Source organism: Panonychus citri, unplaced genomic scaffold (genome assembly GCF_014898815.1).
Source record: "Panonychus citri isolate SS breed McGregor unplaced genomic scaffold, ASM1489881v1 Contig00045, whole genome shotgun sequence".
Classification (NCBI taxonomy): Eukaryota; Metazoa; Arthropoda; class Arachnida; order Trombidiformes; family Tetranychidae; genus Panonychus; species Panonychus citri.
The window spans coordinates 594238-617432 of record NW_026515450.1 but is presented as its reverse complement, the minus strand read 5'-3'; the positions used below and the strand labels follow the sequence as shown (position 1 = coordinate 617432).

At 32.7% G+C, this 23195-nt stretch overlaps 1 protein-coding gene across 1 annotated transcript; it reads right to left on the bottom strand.

Annotated features, from left to right (window-relative positions):
* Positions 1-19458: 19458 nt before the first annotated feature.
* LOC128398085 (uncharacterized) lies at positions 19459-20982 on the bottom strand. Its single transcript, XM_053358902.1, has 2 exons — positions 20668-20982; positions 19459-20592 (listed from the first exon to the last, which is right to left on the bottom strand). Exons 1-2 carry the CDS (start codon positions 20980-20982, stop codon positions 19474-19476), a joined length of 1434 nt encoding a protein of 477 aa, XP_053214877.1. The 3' UTR covers positions 19459-19473.
* Positions 20983-23195: the final 2213 nt, after the last annotated feature.

The window sequence follows — 23195 nt, the reverse complement described above, 5'->3', positions numbered from 1 at the left end:
ACAAAACAAGCAAAAAAAATAAGATGAATACACCTTAATAATAATACTAATCCAATATCAATAGGGATTAACTTGAAATACTAAATTAAGTCAACAAAAGAAAACACCATAAACTAATCATCAATCAAACGAAATGTAATTAGTTACATAGACTTTTTAATTAAACTTCCAAACCAATACAACTGATAGATAATCGAATCAAGAGTAAATCATTTCTAATTATTGTCTAGGTATGAGAATATTAAAATTAGAGAGAGAGAGAGAGAGAGAGAGAGAGAGTCTAGTCTAGTTAATTTGAGACTTAATTATCATTGATTATTATTCACATTACATAGCAAACGAGATTTATTCAAGTGGTTAAATCATCTCTGATTATCATGAAATATATGAATCATTTTATTACCATGATTCAATTCGGTGCATATATTTAAGATGAATATTATTCATTCAAACTAAAAGGTTGTAAAAAAAGTATACAGGGTGAAATCACAATATGAGAATAATAAAAAAAGTTCTGGAATATAAAATGATTACAACTGATGGATAAAGTTGAGGGTGGGAAAAGTTTCATCCACCATGAGTGTAAATTGAATAAGATAAATGGTTAACACTTTTACTTGAACCGTTACCTGAATTACAATGTAACAGAATCACTCAGACAAAATGTTGAATATATGATAATGTTCATGTTCAAGAAATCAATGTTCTCAACAATCAGAATTTCTTCTTACTTTAATTCTTGACGGAAGCATGAGAAAGTTTATCTTTTATATATTACAAATTGTAATAAATTCTACTGATCAGCATTTTCCCTGATTTCATGGTAGACTTTTTTTACCCATACAATTATGATTACTGTTGGTATTTCAACTAAATAAATTAAATGAAACTTTAACTCTTATTGAGACAACTGAGTGAGACTCATTTTGAGATCTCGTATTTATTGATAGAAACAGATTATAATTAAAGCGGACTCTGCGAGGACTCAGAGAGTAAGCTATTGGTGAGATTCATCTTCAGGGTCTATTAGTGTGAGCTTAAAGATATGACCAAAGGCAAGCTCATAAAGAGCTTATACTTTAGACTTTAAGATGAGCCTCGGGATGAGCCTCGTGAGAAGGACGATTATTCCAACACTCCCACTCGTTCTTGCTTACGATACCAATTGAGGCTCTACAGTGAGTAAATCCTGGGGCAGCTAAAGGTTTGGTCAAGAAATCAGCTCGTTGTTCCTTTGATTGTATATACTCGATATTTATCGTTCCATCTTCTTTGGCAGCTCGAATGAAGTGGTACTTAACATCGATATGTTTAGTACGACGATGATAGACAGGATTCTCTGCTAATTTTATAGCTCCTTGGTTGTCGCACCAAATTGTGGTCGGGTCTCGGATTGAGGTCTCAATTTCAGCTAACAATTTGCGCGTCCAAATGATGTCCTTTAAACATTCGGACATTGCGATATACTCGGCCTCAGTTGTACTTTGAGCGACGATGCTCTGACCTCGAGATGCCCATGAAACAGCTCCTCCATTAATTATAAGCACAAATCCAGAGACGGACTTTCTTGATACCAGATCAGACCCGAAGTCAGAATCACAATAAGCCTCGAAGATATTGTTATTTCCAAATGCGATCCCATAATCAACCGTTCCCTTCAGGTATCTGAGGATCCGTTTCAGAGCCACCCAATGAGACTCATCATATGAGTTACAATATTTGGCACAAGTGTTGACACAATATGAGATGTCAGGTCTGGTTGTCGTTGATAGAAACATAAGAGCTCCCACTAGTTCTTGGTATGGATAGTCAGGCCTTTCGGTGTTTTCAGAAGGTTCTAATTTAACATTAACATCACACGGAGTTTTAACAGGCTTGCATTCCTCCATTTTGTACTTCTTAAGGAGCCTTTTAATGTAGCCCGATGAACCGATGAAGATACCTTTTGAGCTCAGCTTTGAGATCTCAACACCTAAGAAGGTTTCAGCTTCATTAAACTTGATCTGAAAGTGTTCAGATAAGTATGAAAGTACATTTTTCGAGAAAGAAGCATCATTAGAGCACAAAAGTCCGTCATCAACATAAAGAGCTAGAAAACAAATGGTTTTTCCGTTTATGATGAAATAAACGCCTGGGTCTGAATTTGAGATCTCAAAACCAAACTCTTGTAAGAATGATGAAAATTTATCGTTCCATTCTCTTGGAGCTTGTTTTAGACCGTAGAGCCCCTTTAAGAGCCTACATACATTGTCTCCTTTTTCATACCCCGGAGGCTGCTCCATTAGTATCTCTTGCTTTAGATCACCATAGAGAAAGGCTGTCTTCACATCGAATTGAGAAATCTTCATGTTATAATAGGCAGATAGAGCAATGATTATTCTAATCGATTCAAAACGAACAACCGGTGAGAAAGTCTCCTGGTAGTCGATTCCAGGCCTTTGTGAGAATCCTTTGGCCACAAGACGAGCCTTGTATCGTTCTATTTCACCATTAGCTTTAGTCTTTACCTTATAGATCCAGCGACATTGGATGATGGATACATCTTTTGGCCTCGGAACGAGCTCCCACACGGAGTTCTCCTTTAGAGATTTCATCTCTTCGTCCATAGCCTCTTTCCACATGTTGTTATCTTCACTGTCCATGGCCTCGTCAAAGCTTTCTGGCTCTTGGACTATTAAGTTGCATCGATTTCTTAGAAGATAAGGAGACGTACGAGCTGATGGCTTAGATGTACTTTTCTTTGGGGTTTTATTTGGTTCTTGTGTTGGCGCTGGTTCGTCTAGCTCAGAGACAACGTCCTCATCTGAGACCTCATAAACACGATTAACTTCTTGGCGATCACTTGGAGGCTCTTGTAGAGTCACAGTATGAGACTCATCAAATCTAACCTCTCGTGAAATCTCAACCTTGTCTTTGTCTTTGAAGTAAACACGGTAGTTATGACTTGTATCTGTATATCCTACCAGTATACCTTCCTTTGAGCGAGGGTCCCACTTTCTTCGTTGACTTTCAGGTATATGAACAAACACTTTACATCCAAAGGGTCTCATGTGGGATACACTTGGCTTAGTCCCAAACCATTGCTCAAATGGAGTAACTTGCGATTTCTTAGATGGAACACGGTTCAATACATATGCTGCTGTATTAAGAGCCTCAGCCCAGAACCTCTTCGGGAGCCTCTTTGCGTAGATCATCGATCGAGCTAATTCAACCAGAGTTCGATTTTCTCGTTCTGACATACCGTTTTGCTGTGGTGTGTAGGGAGCTGATAATTCATGTTTGATTGAAAACTTTCTCAGAAACGTCTGAACTTCCTTATTTACGTATTCAGTCCCATTATCAGATCGGAGAGCCTTAGGAGGAGACCCTATTTCACTTATCACTTCGTGTATCAAATATTGAAGCTCGGATGGGATCTCATTTTTAGACTTAACTACCTTTATCTTTCGAAATTTAGAAGCTTCATCTTTGAGCACGACACAGTATCTGGAGCCTGATAATGAGGGCTCTTCCATAGGACCCATAACGTCAGTATGAAGATGAGATCCCACAGTGGTAGCTCTTGGTTCACTTGAATGAAAGGTCTTGCGAGATTGTTTTCCCAGAGCACATCCATCACAGAAGAACGATTGGTCTTGTTGATTTGCAACACCTTGTATCATACCAATTTTTATCATAGTTTTGACACGATCAACACCAATGTGACCCAATCGCTCATGCCAGAGCTTAACAGGGTTTCCCACGGTGAGAGCACAGAAATTAAAACACTTCGAGACTCTTACTGAAAGCTCATAAACTTCACTACTTTGGACTTTGTTTCCAACTATTATCAGAGTACCACTTTGAGATCTCACATTTACTTCTGATTTAGATGCTTCAATTTTGAGACCTCGACTTGTGAGGGCACCCATTGATACAATGTGATCAACAATTAGATCAGGCACGTGTTTCACAGATAAAAATCTATTTGGTGCCCACGATGAGCCATCAAATACCTCCACTTCGATTTCACCTATTCCAATTGCTTTCATGGTCCGGCCATCACCTATAATGAACTCTTCTGGGGTTTCCAACTCCTGATAGCTAACAAACTCAGCCTTACACCGAGCCATATGACTTGAAGCACCTGAGTCCAGTAACCATGTTGATTGGGTATCATAATGAGATCTCATTGTGAGACCGTATTGGGGCTTACCACTTTCGTTTCCTTTGCCGTCAGCACCTTTTTGTAGGTCAGGACATTTGTTCTTGAAGTGACCTCTCTTACCACACTTGAAGCACTTGTAATTTTTCTTAGATCGCCAGTTTTTGTTGTGCATAACCAGAGCTTCTCCTTTCACCACTTGATGAGCTCCCAACTTGAGCTCCCTTTCTGCAACTAATAATTGCGATTGAAGGTCATCCAATTTGAACTCTATACCACCAATAGCAGCGAGTCTCCAGGAAGTACGAAAAGAATCATACTCTTTTGGTAGATCATTTATTATCTTGGCAATTACCGTCTCAGAACTGGGCGAGTTATTGAGATCTCCTAACTGCTTGAGTATAATATTGAGCTCACTTAAGTAGTTACTTATATTCATATCATCACGGAACTTCAATTCGTGAAACGCTTGGTTACACAAAAACTTGTTGGTTGTTGTTGACTGTTCCCGGTACTTCAAAAGGGTGTCCCAAATTTCTTTTGAAGTCGAGCATGATCTTATTAGCGTGTGATGTTCCTCGTCGAGAGACGTAGAAAGTACCCCTCGAGCTCGCGCATCTTTTACCTTCCATGGCTTTTGACTTATTGCCTCTCCTTGTGGCATCAACTCTACACCAGTTACGATGTCTAAGAGATCCTTTGCTTCGAGAACACTAAGAATATCAAATTTCCATCGTTGGAACGATTTAACTGTCAACAAAGGAACATGGAACTCAGATTTTTCCATTCTCAATTTGAGATCTCACTTAGAGCAACACAAAGTAAAACAAGATAAAGTCACGAATAACAAAGAGTTTAACACAGTTTAAATTATAAGAAACACACTAGGCCCATAACCTGTTGGTATTTCAACTAAATAAATTAAATGAAACTTTAACTCTTATTGAGACAACTGAGTGAGACTCATTTTGAGATCTCGTATTTATTGATAGAAACAGATTATAATTAAAGCGGACTCTGCGAGGACTCAGAGAGTAAGCTATTGGTGAGATTCATCTTCAGGGTCTATTAGTGTGAGCTTAAAGATATGACCAAAGGCAAGCTCATAAAGAGCTTATACTTTAGACTTTAAGATGAGCCTCGGGATGAGCCTCGTGAGAAGGACGATTATTCCAACAATTACCATCGTAATTAAGTATTGGAGAGGTGACCAGTAAGTGAGGGGAGTGGGTATGCGTGTTGGTTGTTACCGTGATTTCGTGATCTGTACCTTTTTTGAATACAATCAATGGGTGACATGTGTAAAAATGAACGTTAATTTGATGCAGAATCAGAAGCATTTACAGTTGATTGACTACAATTTACTAATTGTTGTAATGCTAAATGATTAGTCATGTGTGTGTGTTTGTTTCACCAAAGCTACTGTTAACTATCTGTTCACTTTCTCAATGGTAATTAACTTGAACAAGTAATTAAATTAAATCTCTGTCTATGTGATGGATGAAAGGTGATTGAGATGAGTTCTCTTTCTCTATCTCCCTTCTATCAGAACTTGAGAGAAAAAAAAAAGTTCAATCAAATTATCCTCCATGTATAATATTCTTGTTGCATGCAATGATTTTCAGTTTTAAATGAGATGATTAATTTCAATTCAATTCACAAAATGAGAGAGAGAGAAATAGATGATAATGAAAAGCTCACAGAAGAAAAACATTCAAATCAATTGAGTTTAGGAACATGAATTACATGGGGAAGAAAAGATTGAAAGAAGGTAAAAAAAAGTTTCTCTCGACCTCAATTGTGAATATTATGGATTATTATTATTATTATTATCATGATAAGCATCAGGATTATCACGTAAAATATCAATCTGATTGACAGTTAATTTTATCCTGTGAAAATGTTACCATCAATTGTGGGTGTCATCTGATTTTACTTTGTTTTTTTTTCACATTCTGGTTTCCAATGGCATCATCATTCATTCATCCATTCATTGACATTCAAGATCAATGAAAGACAAACACACGATATATATTAATAGATTATGATAATAATAACACCAATAAGATGGATGCAAATGGAGATGATGAGATGCTTAATTCTTACTTGGTATATCTAATGTGTACCTTTAATACAGGTAATCATACATTATGATGATAACAAGTGACTTGGATAAATGTATTTGCATGTAAATGTATATTTGCAATATTATGATGAGGAAACATGAATGGATTTCCAAGTAAGGTTAAAGGTAAATGTTGTATTGAAAAAAAAAGAGAAACCAAAGTAAAGGTAAAAAGTGAATTGATAAGGTGAGAGGATAAGATGTTGTAGTATTGACAACAATGTAAAAATTGATAATACAATTCAGTTGAAAGGAGATAATAGAAAAGGGAAGAGGAAATGATGAGGTCAGGGAAAAGGTTAAAGTGTGGGGGAGTTTAAATGGTTGATAAATAAACATGAAGATGATGATGATGATGATAGACACCATCAAGAAATGTACATTACCATGTTAAGTGTACGTGATGAAACTGTTGATTATATTTAACTTTTCAATTGATCAATAGTGAAAAAGGGAAAACAATTTATTTATTGAGTTAAATTAAGATTATCATTTGATGGAAATGATAAATTGAACATTCAATTGTTTTAATACATTCGTGTTTATGTTTGTACATTTATATGATTACGACTGTCAAATGTCATCTATCGTATTTTTATCATACAATTGATTTAGATTTGCAAATAGATTTCATGTTAATTAATATTACATTTGCATTTTGGTTCAATGTTTACATTTGAATGTTGATTGTTTATAAGAGAAATCAATTGATTGTATTTTCATCATCTCAGTGTTTATCGTTTGTTAATCATGACACAATCTCTTCAATCATTGTTTAGATTAGTCAAGATTCTGGATATAATACAAACAACCTTTTCTCCTCCATTTTTTTTTATTACTGCCACCCAGTTATCCATCAGCACCATCACCACCAACCGAATGCCTTGAGGCTATTTCAATCTTTCTACCAGTGAATATTGTTTGTCAATTCCCTCAGTAAATGCCTTCAAGTTGTATTCCTCTGGATCTCTTACCATGATTTAATATAATGATATGATGTTTATATTTGGTGTAAGAGGAAAAAAATCAACAGACTTTTGCAAATACTTTTCAATAAGCTATTTGAATAGTCAAATGTAATATCACCATCATCATCATCAGCATCATCATCGTCATCATCAACATCAATCTAATCTTCATGCTAATAATAACAATAATCAACTGTATTAACTGTTGAAGTTCAATAAGCAAGTATAATAGTTGATCAAAAAGTTAAAGGCACATGAAAAGTATCATTGAGTCAGAATGATTTAAGTGAGACAACCTTTTGATGATGAAAATGATGACGATGATGATGATGAGATGGTGACTTGATAAGTCACTTTAATTGCCTTTCCATTGTAATATAATATACAAAAGAATTGAATATTATATTAGAATAACAATGAGATGATGAAGATGAAGATGGAAACAAATGAAACGAATGAAAAATTAACTTTTGATTGATATTAAAGTGTCTCTCATGTTTATTTTGTTGAATATTCTTGTACTTTGGTGGGGTAGATGATATTGAGACTCCTTCAGTAAAATAATATCACTCGAATAACCTGATTGTGTTTTTAGTTTTTTTTTCTTCTTCACGATTCCATCCTCATCATCTTCTTTAATCTTTCTTTACTTTTATGGTTAAGAACTTTTAATTTTCTCTGACACTTGAAGTCAAAGTAAACACTATGCTGAGGGTGAGTTTCTAATATGTATTATGTGTCCAGGGTGTTAAAAGATTTGGGTTAATATAAATGATACTAAGAACACACTTTCGAAAACTTTTCATCTTAATCTTCATCTTTAATCATCTTTCATCATCATCATCATGCTCGCTCAGCTAATAGTTGAGGGGAGCACTTAAAGTAAAAGAGAGAGAGAAAGAGAAAGGAGTCGCGTGTCATTATATTTTCATTCGTCTCAATGTCAGCTCATTCATCTTCATCAGTATATTTGAATCTCCATCATGAGTGCAAGAGAGTTGACATCATCTTAGTGATAATATAATCATCTCAGTGATTATATTGTTGTAATTCAAGACTACGAACCAGTTGAATGTACTATTGATATATTTTTTTTCACCATAACATGTAATAATAGTGTGAATACTTTAATATGGAATGAATGTCAAAAAATCAGCATATCAACAACCATTAGAAGTTGATGATTGAATTTGAGAGACTTAATTTGATTGAACCATAAGGAGGATGAAAAAAAACCCCAGGATACACTTTGAATAATCTTGTGATGAGGAAAAAAAAAGATGATGATGATGTTATAATGCTTGATGATTTAATAGAATTGAATTGTAGAGAAATAATTTAAAAGAAAAAGTTTTCATGGGTATTAAATTAGATGGGTTATTAATGCGATTGAAATTTGATGATATCGTTTATTTAATATTCTCGTTGATTATTATTGATGATTTGGAAGAAAAATAAAGAGAGAGAGAGAGTCCAGACAGAAGATGAAGATAAGATGGATTCAGGGAGGAAGAGGAAATTGTAGGGATTGAGAGGCGGTTGTGAGGACGAGGTGGAGGAGGAATTTACAAAATGAAAGGATTACGAGTCAATGTAAAAGCCTCTAGGGAGTTTAAGAGGATGTTGAAGGGTTATTATCATTTATTGTTACCAGACTAATACGGGTATGCACAGGGTATGAAAAGGGAAATGGTTGAATGGACAATTTTCTGCCATATTAATAATACACATGAAAAAGTGAATCAAATGAAAGAGTCACATACACAATTTAATGCAATTGAAAAGGCAAATTACCAGGCGTGGTTTCAAGTGTATCTTTCAATCTTGATATCACTAGAAAATTGAATCATCATCATCATCAACTGATTTCACTGTTTTTTTTATTACTCTTGAATTGATAATCATTTTATTATTACTTTACATGTACATGAATTACTTATATGTGATTAGACAGAGAGTAAAATAGAAATGAGAATACCATTATTAACATCGGTTAACAAGAGGAAGAAGAAAATTATGAATCAACCTCATGTCACGATGATTTAATCAACATGTCACAATCAAATCGAGGAGTTATTGTCCATTCAAGTATTTATGTGAAAAATTTGTCCTCATGTAATTGAATCCATTGGCTAGTATGAGTATAAAACTGTTCAGGGTATTGATGTTGTAATATAAGATGAACAGTTTAAGACAAAGTCAAGTTCAGGTTTGATCAGTTAGTTTATCTGATTCAACCATTAATTATTATGGTAAATCATGATATCTACATGATGTTGAGATATTTTTTTCAGTATCTGATTCCCTTTTCATGTGACCAAACATGAGAACAAGAATTATATTGAGATTATGAGATGTTCATTTAATCATCGGGAAAATAAACTAGACGATCAATCAGTTTGATGAATTATAATATTACATTGTATTCACTAGGATTGCAAAGTGAAAACTGTTCATTATTATTAGTGTAGAGATTAATTTTTCCTATTGTAATTTGATGTGTTGATTCCTTGGGGATAATTGTCACTCTTTATATTATTCATGTTCAATAAACATCAGGAAAAAATGGAAACAACTAAAATTAGTGGAAATGATGACAAATAAGCGTTCGATAACCATAGTTACTCAATCTACCACCATTGTTGTAACATTACCACCATCTTGATCATTTCTATCACTCCATCACTTTTCCTTTCTCTTTTTTATCTTCCTAACTTGATAATCCTTCATCTTCACTCCTCATCCGTTAGTCATTTATTTGTATATCCATATTAATAACAATAATCCAAGCTCCCTGATGGATGATAAATATTACATTGTCACTTTTTTGTCTCCTCTCTCTCTCTCCCTCTCCCTTACCCGTTTTAAAATCGTGTAATTTCATGGGCTTCAAATGTTCAACTAGTCTCATTCAGTTTAATATGTCAAATTAATCATTGCCTCTAAATGAATTGTAAGGATTATGTTGAATATAAAATAAACAATCAATTTCAATTGGATAGGAAATGTTTACACAAAACCATAGGTTTTCACGAGCAACTTTACCAAAGTCAGTTATATGTATTGAAATGTTATTTCCGTTTCCATCTATGAGCAATTCTCATTATTTGTTATATATTCAATAAACTATCAGCATATAAAGATTTATCTAATCCGAGTGTTGGTTATATCCTCACCTTAGCAGATAACCATAATTGTCGAAATCATATTATATTTAATGTTTATTTTTCCCTAACTCGAGATAAACTGACCCGTAACAAATTGTATAACAATCAAAATTGCGTTTTTTTCGTACTAGTTAAAATTAAGCTAATTTGGTCAACAGTTTCATAATGATATGTTTGACCTTAATTCAGAGGCGTTGTTTCGCCATCATTAACACCGATAGTTTGTCTACTTAAATCATAAATCATCCATCCCATTGAATTAAACCAATTGCTGGCTATGGAAAAGTATTGAACAAATAAACTATTTTGGATTATCCAACCTAATATATGAATCTAATGTTGTTTTTACATTTACATTTTTCGCTGTCCCCTCGAAGCAAAAAGGGGCAATAATAAGATTAGCTTGAGGATTGGTTTAGTTGGGCTGTCATCTTTGTTGACATAATCATTGACCATCGATACTACTCGATGAATAAATACATTAACTGAGCTTTGCAAACCTTGATAAACTTGGTTGTCATTTTCTATGACTACTAATTTAAAAGTTCAACACTCAAGATCAATGATGTTATGGCCAATTGAGAGTTCAGTTTGGTTCAGTTGCAATTGAAATTGAAACATGCAAAAATTGGATTGGATTTGAAACTGAAATGTTTTTTCCATCTGATTTACTACATCAATCGTACATCAATTTTGACCAGAATATTATTTCTCCGAATTTCTCGAGATAGCAAATTGTTTACACGAGTCAAGGTTAATTAGTTTAGCATCAGGTAATATTGATTTGGTGCTAAATGCTTAATGCATTGCCTCCGATGTTGAGAGGTTAACAAACATTAAGAGAGGTATGATTGTATTAGGAAACTTTGGTTATGAAATTTATGAAGAAAAAATTTAAAATGCATTAGTAGTCTTCGTCCAAACTTCTATGGTAGTAATATTTGTTTCTACGCAAGATTTTAAGTTTCATTTCTATCATCACCCAAAGGCTATTTGAAAAGAGACCCCATAAAATTCACATTATAATGAGATAAATATTACATGGATGCTGATTCATTTTCATTTTAGCTAATCTAAGTTCTTTCATTCATATCAACAAGACCCTTGATTGAATTTGGTATCTATCAATATCATGATTGAACTGAATGGAACTTTATGGTTGCAAAAAGTTTTCAAAAGGTTCATCAAGTGTCATTAAAAAGCCATTAAATGTTTCTATGTTGGAGTAATTTTGATACTAATAAAAGTTTAATATTCTCAAATAATAATAGCGGATTGATCGACAATTTAAATAAACAACTGTGTCAATCAAATTCTAGAAGAGAAACATAATCTTCATCTAATCAAGGTTCGAACCTAATTAAAAGTATTTTCTAATAGTTAATTAAGTTTTTCTTTAATGTTCATCTTTGATTATCATGTTAATTATTGGAATTAAAAATTTACAAACTAACAGGTTTGATTATATGATTAACCTTAATTACTATTACTACTATTAGTTGATTGTATCTAATTATGTTAGGCTAATATCCTGATCATCATGGTGATTGGTAAAATCATTTGGAAACCTTTAAATTTCAGTAATCAGCAAATTGTCACTTGTGCTATTCAAGGTTATCTTTTCATTCAGATCTTAATTCAACCAATATATTGATTTATTTTCCCAGTTTCATTTAATTATATCTCATCAAGTTGAACTCATTGGAATCTGTATACATTTATCTTGCTTATCATCTCAACAAATGATATTCATCCTTTCCTCTTCCTCTTAGCACTCATCTTGATCCATTTAAAGTCATCAACTTAAAGTCTTCATCATTATAATCAATACAATCAATTTATCCTTGGACATCCTCCAACATCTTTTTGTTTATCCTCTCACTCAATGGTCAACTGAGAACACGAATTATTGTCCATCATAATGAGTAATAAGATATTGAAACTTGTAGACAAGGAGGAAGAAAAAAACATCAAAATCATCTTAATCTTCATCCTGGTTCATTGTTTATCTTCCAGATAATCAAAAATAATCTTATCAATCATGATAAATGTCAACTGATGAATAATATGGAATCTGTTTAATTCCAATAATCAGAAGACAGGAAAAAGAAGAAGCAAAAAACCAATCAAAACACAATCAGAACTTGATATTATCATGATAAATAAAAATATGATGAAAAAATCAAAATTCAATTGAATATCAGCCATCAAAGTTGGATATCTTTTGACCCTTGGTCAGTTATCCTCTAATAAACAAATACCCAATATGAAACTGAAGTGAGTTTGTCAAATCAATCACAATACATAAGAAATTAAAATCCAAGCTCAAATACATACCATGGGTATTCAGGTAATCATAATTTCAAATAACAATGTGACAAGAAAATCCAATCACAATAATGATGAAATAATAACAATAATCATCGTGAACAATATATATTGGCTAAAGGTAAATACATAAATCTCTGAGACGTTGACCATAACCAACAATTGGTCAGCAAAAATGAATCACTTAGAATTGATTAAAAAAAATCTGACACATTTCTATACTCTCCAAGGATTGAGAATAATAATAAATACAGTTATTCAGAAAATTCTGAGAAAAGGAAAGGAATATGATAAGGAAAATGTTATTCACCCGTTGAGAGGGTAAATAGATTAAAATAGTTTCAATTACCATCCATTTGAAAGTATAAACTATTCTGGTTTAATATCGATATCAAATGTGAATCTAATTACCTGATTACCAACCTGATTGTGTAAACAATTTAAATTCTTGAGGCTGAATGACTTGAGGCAATTTAAAATTCAAAACAACTAAAATGTGATGATCAGCATTTCCAATTTAACTTCATGGTAATCATGTTTTTATCATTATTATATCTAGTATCTAACTTACAGAATTGTCTTTGAATGGTTCCATATGATATTAGCTGTGACATTTAATTCATCAAATATTATTAGATGATCAATCAATGTCTAGCAATTTAATTTAGTTCCATCATTATTTTCATATGGATTCTTTGATTTCGAATCACAATTATTATTAATGTACAGATTAATTCAACCATTTCATGAATACTCAGGTTTCTAGGGTAACAATTAGCTCATCTAAATTAAAGTAACCTTTTGATTTTCTGTGATTATTTTTCTCTCTCTTCCTCCCTCTCTCAAAGTCACCATGATTTTGTTGATGACATGATGACAATAATTTTCATTTACTGAGTAACTATGAAACCAGATATTTTCACTCATTATCTTTATGATTTTTTCTTATTCTTATTACAACAAATGAAGATACATCTTGAGAATCCTTTCATGTGAAGATAAAGTTCATTGATATAATGAGAATAGACAATGATGAAGATACATTTTTTTTCATATATATACATACATAGAATGGTTGATTTTTCATGGTAATGACAAGAGGAAGAAAAAAACAATACAATATGAATACACATGAACTGAGCCATTGGTCATCCATTACCATTCTTGTTTATCTTTCCTGTGGTTTGATTTTCAATCTCTCGGATGAATTTATGGTTCAACTAATAACAGAAATGTAATAATATTTAATAAGGTGAAAGTCAACATAATAATAAACAAGGAATCAAGTATATTATATATGAGAGATGCTATCAAATATCATTATCATCATGGTAATATTAACACTGGATAATGAACTTCTCTCGGTGATGATGATAATGTTTCTAGACATTATGTTTATGAAAGGTTTTCATTTCATTTGCTATTTACTTATCTTTACCATGTACTTATCTTCAATATCTTTCTCTCCATATATTAATGTATTTACATTGGATATTAGACTTATTCAGAATTCTGAAAATCTATTTCAGCTCTAATAGACGCTACGATTGTTTCTAATAACCATACTGACCAAATTAATGTTGACCTTAACTTGGATTTTTCAATCACGATCAAGGTATGATCACTTTACCTGTTGTAGTTCACATACTGACCATTTTACTGACCATTACTTAACGATCAACATCGATGAATATTTAATGTCTTGAGATAAACTGTTGATTGTAAATTGTTGACCCAACTCATTTGAAACAATCTAACTTTTGATTGTGATTCTGTTAATATTTTGTTTTTCCAATTGTAAATATTGAATTTGAATATATTACAGAATTTATATTCAAATATTTATCTAAACTTTTACCCTGAATAATATTTTTTACACTGAGAGTAACCAAAATCATGAGATTATCTTTTACGATATTAACTGGGAACTTTGCTGAATTAGAATATGAAATTTTTTTTTATCCTTTTCTTTTTCACTTTAATATAATAATAAATACTAGTATCTTTAACTGAATTCATATCAACAGCTAACGGTTAACTTATTATTGATGAAGATTAGGATTTTCATGATTGGTTTCCTGGGAATTATCAACAAAATTCTGGGTTTCTCATCTTCTCATGATAATCATTCTCATCCCTTTTTTTCATGATAATGATGATTAACATTATGACAATTCATTTTTTTTATATATCCTTTTTTGCATCAATCTAAATATCAAATTCAGGGTAAATAATATTATTATTACTAAATCTCTCTCTTATTCTGATGAGGATAGTATTATATATCCATCCCTGAATAATATTTATTCAGATAAATGATTAAATAATCATGATGATAATAAATAAGATGAGGAGGAAAAAAACTTGTAAGATTTTTGTTCTCAATGGAAACTCATCAATCTTATGTTGGTGGGAAAGGTGAGGAGGTAAAAATATGAAATGAATATTGATTATATTAATAGATGAAGATGATAAATGTAAAGTAAATTCAAGAAGATAAAGATGAAGATGAGTTCTTCCGAAAAAAAAAATTCTCAAGAGAAACAATCAAGTATGATGAGAGATGATGGATTCTGGGTGTGGACAAAAGAAAGGTATTGATTTTAAGATGGAAGAGAAAAAAAATGATTAGTTTAATTATTTATTTATCTCAAAATTTATCACCATCTTTATCTTCATCTTATCTACATTTGAAAATCGCTGCTGACTCCATCGTTTCCTTTTCCGGTTCACCAAGATTGCACTTCATCATCTGATAAAGGCGATGCTAATCATTAGATCTCTCTCTCTCTCTGATAATTCATCAAAGATTACCAATAACTCCCTTGATTGTACTAGTTGATTATTGGGAAATGATTTAATGTTTATTTGTATCGATTTGTTTTTGTTTTAATCTTGAGCATCTTGTTGATCATCATCATAATCATCAACAACAGTTCAGGATAAATTGATCAATGATTGAGTGAAATTAACGGTAAATATTATATTAAAGTATTGGTCAGTTAATATAATTGTTGTATTAATGTTTTTCCACTCTCAATTTGATTGTTATTAATCAATTTCATCTGCATCAGTGTACAAATACATATAATATTAATACACCTTGATTGACAAAAAGTATTAGTTTGATTACTTGGATTAATAATGGATGATGATGATTGAGTAACAACAATCAAATTAACTCTCTGATGATTTTATTATCACTAATAATCATCAACAAGCAAAATGGTAACAATCAAATTAAATCCTAACCTGTTAGTCTTGATTGTTATAATGGTTAATCTTATCACCAAACCTGATTACTAAATTATCTTCCTGGTTTATACTTGTATATACACTTATTGATTGTTGTAAATCAAATTATCAACTCAAATATGATTAAGACAATTAAATAATCACTTTCTCCAAAAATCATCATCTAATCAGATTAGATTTTTTTTTCTCAATTGTTTTTGTCGCACTTTTCCAATAAATCAAAAATAAAGTAAAAACCTTGAACCGGATTAACAACAATCAAGAAAAAAAGTTCAATATTAATTGTGACAAATGGTGAATTAGTTGAGATTACAATTTAATAGACTTTAATTGTAAGCCAATTGTAACCAATTTAATGGTGATAAAATATTAATTGTGGTGTGAGATGATTGTACTTGATTGGTAGTGATTAAAGTAATCAATTGTAATTTGGAAGAAAAAAAATGTTTTTAATTGTAAGAATTTAGATTCTTATTGATGATAATGATTTAGGATCTTGATAAAGAGCAAATTGATCAATAAAAGCTTAATTGTCTCGATGATCATTAACAACACGCGGTGTTAATAGTCAACAATTTAAATGGTAATGAGTGTCCATCTTATGGTCAGTGATGATGAAGATAAGAGTTAGAAGAGGAAATTGTTATCAATAGTGAATAGTTGATGATGATGATGATGATGATGATGATAATATGGATGATAAAAGATGAGTAAATCTCACTTGAAGATGATAATGATGATTAGGATGTACAGTTAAAACTGACCTTCTCATGTGGTCAGTTTATGGTTTTTGATGATTGGGAGGATGAAGATTAAGGTTTTCAATGTAATGATCATGATGATGAGGGTAAATTGTTTCAATACATTTCATTACAATCTAAATTGATCAACTAAATTATCTTGGTAATAATCAAACAGATAATAAATTAATCACTGATGAGGGACCATCACCATCATCATTACGAGTAAATTGTTCACAAGGATTTTAAATTAATTGTTGCAATAAATAAATTACACTTTTCTTTAATATTACAACTTTGAACAGAAAATAATTAAACAATTAGAAAAGTTTTACATTCATATTGATCATCAATAATTTAATTAGTTTATTTGATTTTCGTTTTTTTTTATAATTATTTTGATTAACATTATAATCGGTTAATTTGATGATCAACAATCAACTTTAATTGTTATTGAATTACTTTCATATTCAACTCAGGATATTTAGCTAATTAACTCAACCAACTATTAATATATATAATTTTCTAATTATCCTAATATTTGTATTTTAATAATTTATATGCTCTCTTCAACAATTAAGTCTAACAATTACAATTGAATACCATTAGTAATGGACAATTAACTAATCATCGATTTTGCAGTTTTCCTTTTCTTTTTGATTCCATTGGTTCAGTTAATCACTTTCATCTTCCAACTTGACCCTTCCAAAGATAATGAAAGAGTCTCTTAATTAAAAAAAATTTAACTTTCTTTTTATTAATAACAATTTAATTCTAACAATGATTAAAATCAGAATCGTATTGGGATTGGAACAATATTTGCTGTGAGAATAGAAGAAGCTATTTATCGAGCAACTGCCCTGGGAATAGACTTTATTCTAACGTGTCTAGAAAGTGTTTTTTGAGTTGCTCCTTTTTTAAAGTGTTTTTTAACCGTGTTTAAGTTACTTTTGAACCGTGTTTTTTTATATAAAACCACTCACAAGACAAACAAAATCTTTAAAAACGAGCCTTTATAACCGAGATTTAAAAACGAGAATAAATAAAAAGGAAAACTTACCCTTCCACCCAAAACGGAAATGGATAAGAACAACTTTACCAGCCTATATACCCTATTAAAGGAAACACATGGTGATCCACCAAACAAAGAAAATGTGAAAAGAAACATTGAAGCTTATTCAATAGATTATCTGGTTGAAATGAAAAATCTCTGTGCAGAGATAATCAAAGATAAAAAACTCCAACAACATCACAAAGTACATGAAGCTCTCCTTGTGTATATGGAATCTTTCATTGCTGCTGTCACAGAGCATGTAAACGTGGTCATTGATGAAAGTATACATGAGATTGATGACAACAAAGATAAAGACAAAAGATCTGAACCACCAATGAAGAAAAAATGTGATGAAATTTTCACTGTACAGGTGCCAAAGGGTAAACAGACAAGATCGTCGACTAGACAGTCGCGTGGTAAAAGTGTAAATGAACACACTAAGAAAAATCTGGATACCTCGCAGTTGTCACATAACAACATAGCTGAAACCCAGGCCCAATCGACCGAAAAAGATGATTCAGATGAAAAGAAAAGAAAGAAAAATATAAATGAACAAGCTAAAACTCCATATGCTCTCAATATTTTTGATGCCCAAATTGAACATCCAAAGCACTGGCTACCCTGGAAAACAGGGCAACGTGAATATGCAATAATCATCGAGGGTGATGAAGATAAAAGAGAAACGAATCTCATCAACAAATCCTTACTCAAGTGTGGAATTGTTGGAGGAGGTATAGTTAAATCGATACAAACGAAGAAGCAAACCAGAATCTCTGTGAACTCCGAGATAAACAGAAGCAAGATGATTGAATATCTTAAAGAAAAACACCCTGATCTCACGTTTGAAATACCAAAGTGGCAACTACCACAAATTAAAATAGCAGGATTACAGAAAAGAGAAGACCAAACATGGGAAATGAAGGTCAAGGAAATCGCTGCCCTAAACGGGTTCAAAAAGCATCTCGCATTTAACCTGATCGACATTTTCTATGTTGGAAAGAAAAACACTCCGATCCTGCAGATAGAAGTTTCACCATTCATCCGATCGATGATACAGAATGAGAAAAGAGGTTTTATTTTCGGAGGAAAATATACCCACGAAATAATAGATAGAATTGACATCAAGCTGTGCAAACAGTGTAAAGCCTTCTCACACACGATGAAACAATGTAAACTTCAGGTCAGATGTGGTAGATGCTCGCAGAATCATCCGACTAGAGAATGTGAATCTCTGAAACTCAAATGCCCATCGTGTCGTTTGGATGGACATGATTTTGCGAGTTTTGAATGTAAGGCTTATCTCAATGCAATCAAAGATGCAATTGTAGATATTGACTATTCCTACTCATTCATTATTCACCCTGTAAAGAAAAGAATCATTTAAACCCAGAAAATAAGAAACCCTCACTGGGGACCTGAGACAAAATAACAGAAACTTAAATCACAAACTAAAAAGTGTCTCAGCTCAAAAATAATAAACAAAAATGATTATCTACATCAAGCTACCACCAAGTTATATTCGCATGAGTAGAAATCTAGTGAGAAAAAATTGTCTACATCAAGCTACCACCAAGTTGTATTCGCATGAGTAGAAATTAATAAATAAAGAATAAAAATAAAATCATTAAACAAAAACATATTTATTTATTCAAACTGATATAATATGAGGCCAATCAGACACAAACTCTGAACTTAATTGGTCAACGGCTTAAGAGGAAATGAAGATAAATTTTTCAGCTCGTAAAAGATCAAACTTGTCTCAGTATAACTTTCGGTTAAATCAACTGGACATTCAGAAATAGATCCATTATTTTGCTCGAGCCAACCAGTAGTTGTATGTATATGACACGTTGAGTGCCAACCATTCTCAACATCGCCTGGCTCAGGACGGTGATAAATATCCTCATAATCAAACCCTGAAGAGCTTTTGAAGCAAGGGAAATCACATGAATAACCAATCCTTGAATAAATAAAATCCTTTTCATTGAAAAGGAAAGATAAATCATCCAACATTGGAATAGAAAGTCGATAGTGCTGACTGGGCCCTGGGCAACGGAAAATCAGAACATCAGGAAAACTCAAAACCTTGAAATCTCCTGAGACCTCAAGTTTACCACCACAAATATTACCACTGATACGATTTGTACAGCCCTTTAAGAAATAAGGTGCCCAATGATTAGGCCAATAAACATAAGTGGTCAGATCGATTGACTCAAAATCAAGGCGAAACCCAAGAATGGGAATATAAGGAACAAAAACAGGATGATTAAGGTCAACGAGATTACAACTGGCACACTTTGTAGGGACCACGACGATAGTGGTGAACTTCTCAGCAAAATCATTCCACTCACTGCAAAGATTAGTAAATAGATCAGCTAAAAAAACCTCTTCGCGTCCTTCTGGTTTGAAATATTCTGGATTAGAAAACTCAGCTAAATGACGTATTAAGAGGATGAAGCGGTGATCCATCCGTAAATCATTCAAAGGCTTGTCCAATGATGGCTTCAAAAATCCCTCAACCAAACCAGGATGAATATTATTACAAATCAGGGAACCTTTGAAACTGAACTTAAGATAAAGGCGATAAAGCTCATATAAAGCCTGGGTCCAAAAAAGAGAATTAGGGGACTGTGAGATGATCACATCGCGCAAAGTTGGTCGCCTAATTCCATGGTGATTAATTAATGAGCATAATCGAAAACCCTCGGCGGAAAGCATTTGAGTGAATGCTGAGCTATTGAAAAGAGGAATTAATACCGAAGTTGCGAAACAGTGACCTCGGAGGTTTGGCATTCCAATAAGATGAGGAGGCTAACAAGAAAGAAAAGAAAAGAAAAGAAAATTAATAAGGTAACATGCGAACGCAAATAGGCAGTAGCTTGTTACCTTTAGATGATTATAAACATTTAATGTTTTAAAAAGCGAAAAAGAAGCTCGATTCAGGGCAATCTTGGAAGTATTACCAGCTCCATTAGAACGAAAATCGCGCCCATCAAAACGAAGAACAAGCCTTACAAACCACTTCAATGACCGATTTAACTTGAAAGACGCTCGATACTTGGACAATCTGCAGGGTATGAGGCTAATAACGCAATAGTTCAGAGAATGAAAACAACCAGCACAATCACCCATGACAGAACAAGAAGAAATCACATCATGATAAAAATGATCGCTTAAACAAATTGGTAAAAAATCACCCATTGTGGAAGTAAAATAAAGCCAAATGAAGCAAATGAAGAGACAAAATTAACAAGCAAATACCGAAAAACAGTAACTATGGCAACAGAAACAAAGAAAACAAAGTTTTCAAAACAATGAAAACAGCTGAATAATAAACTTTAATAAAATGTACAATATAATCGCAATGAATGTATGGAAAAAAGAAACACTATTTAATACAATAGAACAACAAGTTATAGATAATTCGAATACAATTGCTTTAGTGTCGGAGATTCCTCCGAAAAAGTGCCTAAACTGTGATATGAACAATATCTTTATAAATGGTTCAACAGGAGTTCTGACATCCCTGAATATAAACTCAAAGGCTAACAGCAAATCGATCGATGGTGTTACAATAATCAAAATTGAACAAACTGACTTGACGATTGTCTCAATATACCTACCACCGTATATTACAAATAGACAACGAGTGCTACAAAGACTAAACGCCATCATTGCAACGATAAATGCAACTGAGGGTAATATAATATTAGCTGGAGATGTGAACTGGTCCTCCAAACTATGGTCATATTCAGATCATGACACGGACTCAGAAATTGCACATGCAATGAAAGACCTAGAAAAAATGATTGAGAATCGTAAACTCAAAATTGTCCATAAAACCCCTCATGGTACTTACATGAGAGGAAACAGATCAATTGACATAATGTTGATTAGCCATGAAATGGAAGTGATAAACTCTAACACCTTTGTGATCCCGGAGGCAGACCATCTCGGGCTGATAGCAAAAATCAAAATAAGAAAAACAATTAAACAAACAAAACAAATTAACAAATTCCTGAAATTTGGTACATGGAAAATAAAAGGGGAACCACTTGGAGATATCCAATCAAGTGGAAAAATTGATAAAGATAACCCACTGATCAAGAGATGCCACCAAATCAAATTTCATCCTGAAAACAACTCAATCTTGGTAACAAGAAGGAAGAAAAGAAATCAATATCAACGGCTGAAAAAGAAAAGAAAAATAATTATTAGAAAAGTGAGAAAAGGTGAAGAAAATGATATCTACCTACAACAGATAAATGACAAAATCAACCGGAAAAGGCAGAATTTTTCGATACTAAAACAAATCAAGAATTCAAAAGACTCGAGTCACCTGTGGAGACTAATAAAAAAACACATTCTCCCGGAAGAGAAAACGTATGACGTAAATAACAATGAAACTGCAGGTCACCTGAATGATATACTCAGAACTTTCAGGAAAAGTAAACCAATATACAATGACATTCTCCCTCAAATTGATGGAAAGCTACATGAAGATGAAAAGTACATCCTGAGAAATATGCGATTCGAAACATCCTCGAATAATTCAGACAAATATACGAAAAAAACATGGACAAAGATATACGAAGAAAACAAAGACCTAATCATTGATTGCGTTGAGAAGATATTCGAAGTGTCACATGTGCCAAACATGCTAACAACGCTTGGATGTCAAATTCTCGCTAAAAGCGATGGGATAAAACTTAGAGTAGTCAAAAGCCCATGCTACCTTATGAAAATGATTGATGCAATATTAGCACACAGAATACATCAAATACTTCCGAAATACCTCTTAAATGATTCACAGTTTGCCTATCAGAAAGATATATCAAGAGAACACTTTGTGGCCAGCCTATACTTCAACACAGAATTGGAGGGAAATTGGCTGGTAAAACTTGACTTAGCATCGGCGTTTGATACAATCAACCTAGCCCCCAGTCGGGTTCGGATGATGGATCATATTGACAAATCGACAATGAGTCTCTTGGACTCATCATTAAAAAATAGATGGTTGGTTCTACAATGGATGAACCAACGGCTATACAAGAGAGACGAGGCCACAGTAGCACAGGGAATGGCGATTGGGTGTCTACTATTCATCATTGGTCTGGACTCTGCAATCAGAATAATTCGAAACCTCAAAATCAAAATATGGGCATATGCTGATGATCTTGTGATACTGGTGCCAGTAGATGAAATTGAACAAACAATTAACGTAATTGAAAGAATAATGTTGAGAATAAATCTCAAACTTAACAAACTGAAAACGGAAAGATTCCCACCGACAACACAATTAATAACCTGCTTGGGCTACTCATTCACGATTATACCTCAAGGAGAATCAAAATTCATTCAACAGACAATTGAACTTGCCAAGAAGCTAAAATGGGATCTTCAGGTAAAAATGA

What these genes read in the sequence shown, in the direction of transcription:
- LOC128398085 (XM_053358902.1), bottom strand. Translation starts at nt 20,982, where the DNA reads ATGGGTGATTTTTTACCAATTTGTTTAAGCGATCATTTTTATCATGAT. An exon ending in ATGTTTATAATCATCTAAAG is followed by an intron (nt 20,593 to 20,667) that starts GTAACAAGCTAC and finishes CTTTCTTGTTAG; the next exon opens with CCTCCTCATCTTATTGGAAT.